The sequence below is a fragment of the Anarrhichthys ocellatus genome, unplaced genomic scaffold (assembly GCF_004355925.1).
Source record: "Anarrhichthys ocellatus isolate YVR2014 unplaced genomic scaffold, GSC_Weel_1.0 scaffold26, whole genome shotgun sequence".
NCBI lineage: Eukaryota > Metazoa > Chordata > Actinopteri > Perciformes > Anarhichadidae > Anarrhichthys > Anarrhichthys ocellatus.
Genome location: NW_022280056.1, coordinates 408,828 through 416,415, shown reverse-complemented (window position 1 = coordinate 416,415; position 7,588 = coordinate 408,828). Strand labels below are relative to the sequence as shown.

Here is a 7,588-nt window from a genome sequence, read left to right as displayed (position 1 = left end):
GCATCATACACATCTGTGTTGTAGCAGCATCATACACATCTGTGTTGCTCACACATGCTGTACACTAGAAAGAGGAACTGCTGATGGTGACCTTGGCGCAGTGCAGAGCTCTTTGAGGCAGGGGAAGGAGTGCACAGTCTTGCGTCGCTCCGTCTTCTCTCTGCGGACCCTCAGCTCCTCCAGAGTCCGCAGCTCCTCCACCCGAGCCGTCAGGCTGTCCACCTGACCCTGCAAGGTCTCCATGGTGCCCGTCAACCTGGGCACACACACACACAAACGTTTGTTCAGAGCTTGTTACGTCATTGCTGAGCACACCGTTCTCCTAAAGCTACAGTGAGCCACTGTTGCACCATAAAGAATGTGAAGGAGCATATTGAGAGAGAACAGAGGCAGCCATTGAAATCTTTAGCATTAGGACCACTAATGTGATTTGTAAAGAACTTCGACCCCTGATTATGATTATGGCGACGCTGAGGATAGCAAAAATGTTAAGTCCTCTAGTTTCCCTTTGTAAACACACAATTGTCGTAATTTCAGCAGAAATGTGGAGCGATGTGAAGTTCTTAGCATTGTGATGTATCGGTGTACCAGCCTCGAGCTGGTTTACGCTGGTTTGGTTTAAAGACCTTTGTTACGTGATGGCGGTGAGGGTGACCTGTGACTTTATTCTTGTTGCAGACACATTCTCATCACCTGTCGATTTTCTGATGCGAGGTCTTGCTCTCCAGCACCAGCTTCTCATTGGTGATCTCCAGCTCCCTGGCCGTCACATCCAGCTGTTCATACACCTTTGCGTGCTGCTCGTTCATCTCCCTCAACATTTCCAACTGCTTGGACAGGTACTGCGAGGGAGACACGGTTAAGATTAAAGTTAGTTGATTAGTGACGAGATACATCAGGGATGCTTGTACCCCAGGAGGTAAAGTAGTATGCCAGTCATCTGTAACACCGTATGCATGGGGTACTATGGCGTTAAAGACACAACTTTACTATGCAATGACCTTTTTATGACCCATCACTTTATTAATTAGTTTTATTTTTATGACATGATTTATTGCATACTATACAATTGCATTTTGGATATACCAAGCCTTTTTGACATATTTGACACTTTTTGTGATTTCAACCTTTCAACACATGATTTTTTTACTTTTTTCTAAATACTATACATTAAAAAATAAAAAAATGTCGACATCCAATAACTTACTTTTTCCACACGCTATACTATGATGTTTTTTGACAAGCTTTACTATATAGCATGTCGAAAGTCAAAAAAGTCATAGTATAGTATGTCGAAAAAAGTCAAACAGTATGAAAATGTTCTTGCATGAGGCCAAATTACTTTTCCATAATATTTAAATATAACACTTTCTCATGACATTTTATGGCATATCATACATGACTTTTTTATTACATACTATAGTTAAATTTGTTAAGGTATATTTTTTAAATACTACACTGATATTTTTTAGAGTAATATGGAATACTATAATATAACTTTTTCACGTCATACTATACTGGGACTATGTCAAATTATTCTCTGATATGTTTACATTTATTGGCATACAATAATATTACTTTTTTATTTTACATTTATTATAACAAACAATACTATAACTCTATTATGACATTTTATAACAGGCTATACTAGGACATTTTTATGGCATACTATACATATACACATATAGGACAGTCACACCTCAGATGGCTTGTGACTAATGAGAAGTCTCGTCTTTGAGCTGTGAAGACGAGAGAGATCCAGGAATTTCGCATTATCCTCTCACGTCTACAAAATAAACACTTTTTGTCTTAATTGCTATTTTTCATTCTTCTTGCCGTGCTTCAAGCGTTTCAATAATTAGCTGAAACACGCGCTCGCAGAGTTGCGATACGTGGGACGAGCGTACCTCTATCTCTTGCACTTGCTCGTCATTGTTGATGTACATCTGCTGCAGGGAGTCCTCCAGCTCCTTGTTGCGCTCCAGAAGGGTCTTGCCGAGCTCGGCTGCCAAGTGCAGGTCTGACGGGAACCAGAGAAAGAAGAACGGACGTAAACACCGGACAGTGGCGAGTCTGCCGAGCACAGGAGTTCACCGCACAGTGGCCGAGACTGCTTCTTGTCCCCAGGATCGATTTTAACAAGTGCATTATGAAGAAGCACTCACTGCAGCTGAGCTACACATTAAACATGTGAACCCTTCCTGATCAGCCTACTTTCATTTGAAAATGTATTTAAATTGGGAAACATGACATTCTGTCTTAAAATTTTGATTTTTTTTTTTGGCAAGTTTCTGAATAAAGACAAACATTTTTGCAGGAACTGACTATTTATCATACGTTTGATATTTTTATTATGACAAACAAAAGACATAACAAGCCTTAAAACAGAGCTAAACACATCTAACCACAACATACTGAAGGAGAATGATGGATGGGGGGGGGGGGTTGTTCTGAGTAGTGATAACACAACAGGAGCCACCCTCCCACAGTTGCTGTGGGAGGGTGTACAGCTTGAAGCGTACATTATTCATCTCTGGTGAAAAAAAGCCTCACTGGATGGAGGAGGAGGAGGAGAATCCTGCTGGCTCTGCATCCTCGGAGCCCACAACACCACAGCACTGGAGCAGTGGAACGACAGGAAGGAACAGAGAGCCATGGACACTCATTACTGGACATGAAAGCAGTGTTTTACCACCACGGTGTTGTGCGTGAGCAATGACAGGAACACACACACGCACACACACACACACACACACACACACACACACGTCAACGTAGGTTTGAAGTATCATCACACGCCTGCGTTGTTACATTTGCCTCCAGCACTGCTGAGGGAGACAGGGACAGGCTGTAATCATTTCCTGTTTCAACAATGCAGAACTGATAACAGAACTCTGTTCTGAAACACAGAGTGATAATGAGCTGAGTGAGAGTGTGTGAGGAGAGAGCACAGTGAGCCCCCCCCCCCCCCGGGTTCCTGAGGGGCCGACACGTGCCGAGTCTTAGTTATGTAATTTCAGAATTGTGCGGACGGATGAGGGGAGCAAGAAGCAGGCAGTGCTGAAGGAAACAACGATCGCCACCTATCAGCTAATGACACAAAGGGGCCGACCACGTCACAAAGACAGGCATGGCCTGCATCCGTGACTGTCCTCACGTTCAATCACATGACATCATCACACACCGCCCATCTGCCCAGACACACTTCATACGTTTGCCAGATCATAATGAACACAGGGGTCACCGAATCTCAGAGCCGGCCGCCAGAGAAGTTGCATAACAGCAGCGTTTCTGGGGCAAAATCCTGCCCCGGCTTTGAGCCCATGCAGGACGACGTGAGCTTGATCTGAAATCTCTGATCCCGACTAAGGAGGTCTAGTCTGGGGCTCCCTAATCAGATCAGCCAGGGGCTTATTGACTGGACATGCTGAATAATGCCGAGATGAGATGCAGGCAGTATGGCGACACACCTGCCCGTCTGATGTACAATGAGATGATGAGACACAAAGCTGCTTTAGTGGAGTGGGTCAGCAGGTAATCGGGGGATGGGGGTGATGCTGAGGCCAGCGCTGCAGAGAGACACGCCGTCGATGAGAGTCCATTTAAGTCGTTACTGAGAGAGCTGATAACACAGCGCATCACTTTATGCATCAGGGAAAGGCACTTCACATCGATTTCCTGCCTTTGCTTTGTTCATTTAAGGCCACAAGCATCCCTGCTCGTCTGTTTCGTGGTGAAAAATAGACAAAAAAGTCAATCACTGATCAAACAACTACAAAATTCAGGTTGTTTTCTGCATGTTTCCCCTCACACAACATAAATCATGCCTCCACACAGATGAGCAGTGCTTCACCACAACACAGCAGAATGAATAAACAGTGTTTGATAGATGCAAACTAGGAGGAGAGGAGTACTGCGATGTAAGATGTGACCCTGCGAGAAGGAAGATGAAACAGAAACAACATTCACTTAGACAGACAGACAGACAGGCAGGCAGACACGCAGGCAGACAGACACGCAGACCGACAGGCAGACACGCAGGCAGACAGACACGCAGACAGGCAGACAGACACGCAGGCAGACAGGCAGGCAGACACGCAGACCGACACGCAGGCAGACAGGCAGACAGACACGCAGACAGGCAGGCAGGCAGACACGCAGACAGACACGCAGGCAGACAGGCAGGCAGGCATACACACAGACAGACACGCAGGCAGACAGACACGCAGGCAGACAGGCAGGCAGACAGACACGCAGACAGACAGACACGCAGACAGACAGACACGCAGACAGACAGGCAGGCAGGCAGACACGCAGGCAGGCAGGCATACACGCAGACAGACACGCAGGCAGACACGCAGGCAGACAGACACGCAGGCAGACAGGCACGCAGACAGACAGGCAGGCAGACACGCAGACAGACACGCAGGCAGACAGGCAGGCAGACACGCAGACAGACAGGCAGGACTATTCTGGGAAACATCACTGACAAGATCAAAATAATTGGCAGAGGAAGAGAGCAGAAACGCAGATCCGGATTCGAGATGCAGAGACAGACAGAGATGGATTTACAGTTGTCACCGCGCGTGCACACGTGCATGAAATGTGTTTTTACAGTGAATGCAACCTCCATCCACCCCCTCCTGCATCTATGTATCCTAAAAGCCGAGGCAGAACACCAGTGGTTGTGTGTGGGGCATTGTTACACCCACCCACCCTAAGACAGGAGGAGTGGGGTCTCACCTTGCTCCAGGTCCCGCTGGTCGTACCACGGCTCCTCTTCCTCTGTGATAAACTCCTCCATCCTTCCTGCACGGAGCATCGAAGCTGATCAACAACTTCTTCTTCTTCGGCGATGTGATCTGTTAATTCACGGGCATGCTCGAGCGGAAGTGACAACAAACAGCAGCGGCGCAGCCTCCCCGAGTGTGTAACCCTTTGAGACGAACCCCCCCCCCCCCCCCGGCAGCGCACCTGCTTCTTGGACCGCGTATCAATGTGAACCGAAACCACGTGATCGGGCCGCTCACACCTGCACACCTGAAATGAACCGGTGTGCAGAGCAGCTGTTGGACAGCCACGGTGGTGGTTCTTCTGTTTGTGATGAGCAGCTCGGCCGCCCGATCTCCGCTCAGCGGCTCAATGATGCTGCTGCGTTCACGTGCTGTCGGAAATGCTGGATTTACTCTTTACCCTGCTGCAGCATTGCATTTAAACACCGACTCCATCGTCCCAGATTAGTGAGGCTAATTGACTTTAAATTTGAATCTGACATGTTTATTTAAAGTTGTATCATTATAACATCCAACTGTTTGTAAGCCCCACGTGAAACTATTTCCAATTATAAGATTATTATCTTAAAGAGAAGGCAGACATCCCTACGGCTAATATCTCCAAAACTAGGTAACTTACACCAAAACAAACATTCTAGACCGATAAACAGCACTACAGGTAAAAGGAAATATGCGTTTCTGGTTTTGGGGGGAACTGTCTCTTTAAATGGGGCACTACTGTCATGTTTCTACTATTTGCAACCCTTCCTTTTCATAGTCTAGATGTAGGGAGGCCGTAAATTACATGGGGCATTGAAGGCAGCACCACTGGAGGTGACGTCACCGTCTATTTGACAGCGTCCCCATCACGGACGTCTCCCCCCTTTGTCCCCCAGAGCTCCAGTTCAAGACATTTGTGTTGGTGAATTAACAGACAGTACGATTCTCACACTGCGGTTAGTCCTGTTCAGCGTAGATTATTTATTGTAAACATTTAGGAGCAAAGAGTACATAGACTGTTCAGACCTCTGTGTCCATCAGCTCCAGTAGTCTTTGTGTTTCCTCTGTGGAGACAGAGACTGTGTCCTCTCACAGGCACCATGACTAAGCAACATTTCCCTTATCGGAACTCATGTTACTGAAAAAAGAAACGTTCTGCAAAATGATCCCTTTGCCAAGAAACAAACCTGAAAATATAAATTAATGTAGTTTATCTTTAGTAAAAAAAAAACAAAACAGACAGTTTCACATCATACAGTATCTCATTGTTGTACACTTACTTTGTTCTTTGTTCTGCAGTCCAGCAGCCAAAGACATCACATGTAGCAGCAGTAAAAAATATCCATCAGGCTCCAATAGCACAGAATCGTCTGGTTAATGTCAGATAACTGTTCCTGTATGTTTCAGTCCCATTTACTTCAAACCATGTGTTCTTCACATTGCTGTCAACCATTTACACGACGTGTTTCTAGCCATGCTGCGAACTCTGTGGATGAACATATCAGCTGGTATGTCCTTTGGTTCATATTAAATGCTCCCCAGAGGATGAACCCTAGTGGTGATCCCCTGACTTTTCATCCAGCACCGTCGGGTCAACATTTTAATTCTGTTTATGACCAAATGACTAATCCCATTATCTTCAGCTGTACTTTGTGTTCAGTGCTAATTAAATTAGCAAATGTTCTGTTAGCGTTCAGTTTAGCGCCACAGAGCTGCTAGCATGGCTTTAGACTTCTTTATTCCAAGAGGCCTTTGGGTTCCTTTCAAATCAGCTTGCAGAGACTTGAAGCATGTTTTACTGAAGATGTAAGTGCATATTGACTTGAATTAAGGAGAGTGCAGCACAACAAAAGTGCCAGTCTGTCCTGAAACGAATAAACGACTAAAAAAAAAAAAAAGCTGTTCCCACAATTTTCAGTTAATAGCCGAAACATACAAACAAGACTCCTCCCATTCGCATGCACACAGATGTACCTCTGCTCTCTCAAGCTGAAACAGCCCACGTGTTATTGCTTAATTATTGACATAAGCTACTGCGGCAGCAACGAGCCTGAAAAAAAGCAGAACTCCAGCAGCAAATGAACCATGAAGCAGGTCGACAGGCATCTGTGGTGAAGCCTGAGTTCACTGGGACCAGAGACAAGCTGAGGCACTGACAAAACCGTACGTTCCCACTTCCCATCATTGCTGGTTCTCTGTGGTTTTACAGCTGTGCGGTCGTTTGAGGTGCTTCCAGTCGGCCTCGCTCTCGCAGCGCTCCACTCCGCTGAAGAACTTCTTGATGAGAACTTTGGCTTCTGCTTTAACTGAGACACAGAGAGCAGCATTAGAGAGGAGTACGTCGCAGCATGCAGCGGAGCACAAGCCTCACATCATTTACCCCCCCTGGTCACCTTGGCCTTTCCCCTGACTCCTCCCCTCTGCCAGCAGGTGAGACAAGTAGCGGGCGAAGGACTTAAACAACTCCTGCGGCGCACAAAAGAAAACAAGAGCTGAGTTTTCATCTCGCACGGCTTTTCTGCAAAACATGAAGTGATGTTCGTCTCTCTCACCTTGGTGGCAAACCTTCCCTTGGTGTAAAAGGGGTCCAGGTAGTGGACCACGATGTCAGCCGCTTCCTTCAGCGTCACAGGCTCGGGCGGCTCGCTGACGGGCAGCAGGGCCCTCTCCTGCACGTTGGGGTTGAAGGTTACTCTTCTGTCTGCGGGGCGGCTGCGCTTCGCCGGAGGAGACGACTCTATGTTCGCTTCCATATCATCTGTCAACTGAACACACACACACACACACACACACACACACACACACACACACACACA

General features: G+C 46.7%; 2 protein-coding genes across 4 annotated transcripts in view; both read right to left on the bottom strand.

Annotated features, from left to right (window-relative positions):
* cdr2l (cerebellar degeneration-related protein 2-like) overlaps positions 1-5,167 on the bottom strand; it is a 9,347-nt gene extending 4,180 nt beyond the window's left edge. Inside the window, exons 1-4 of one of the 2 annotated variants that reach the window (XM_031861929.1) lie at positions 4,744-5,167; positions 1,908-2,020; positions 694-842; positions 92-256 (exon numbers count right to left, since the gene is read on the bottom strand). In XM_031861929.1, coding sequence (XP_031717789.1) covers positions 92-256; positions 694-842; positions 1,908-2,020; positions 4,744-4,822 — 506 coding nt within the window. In that variant the 5' untranslated portion in view covers positions 4,823-5,167. Of the gene's footprint in view, positions 1-91; positions 257-693; positions 843-1,907; positions 2,021-2,553; positions 2,743-4,743 lie in introns of those variants that run through there. The other variant, XM_031861928.1, reaches the window with a different exon arrangement.
* A 94-nt stretch (positions 5,168-5,261) lies between these two features.
* recql5 (RecQ helicase-like 5) overlaps positions 5,262-7,588 on the bottom strand; it is a 12,249-nt gene continuing 9,922 nt past the window's right edge. For both annotated transcript variants that reach the window (XM_031861926.1, XM_031861927.1), the window contains exons 17-19: positions 7,325-7,537; positions 7,166-7,238; positions 5,262-7,078 (exon numbers count right to left, since the gene is read on the bottom strand). In XM_031861926.1, the coding sequence (XP_031717786.1) occupies positions 6,954-7,078; positions 7,166-7,238; positions 7,325-7,537 (411 nt within the window). In that variant the 3' untranslated portion in view covers positions 5,262-6,953. The remainder of the gene's footprint in view (positions 7,079-7,165; positions 7,239-7,324; positions 7,538-7,588) is intronic.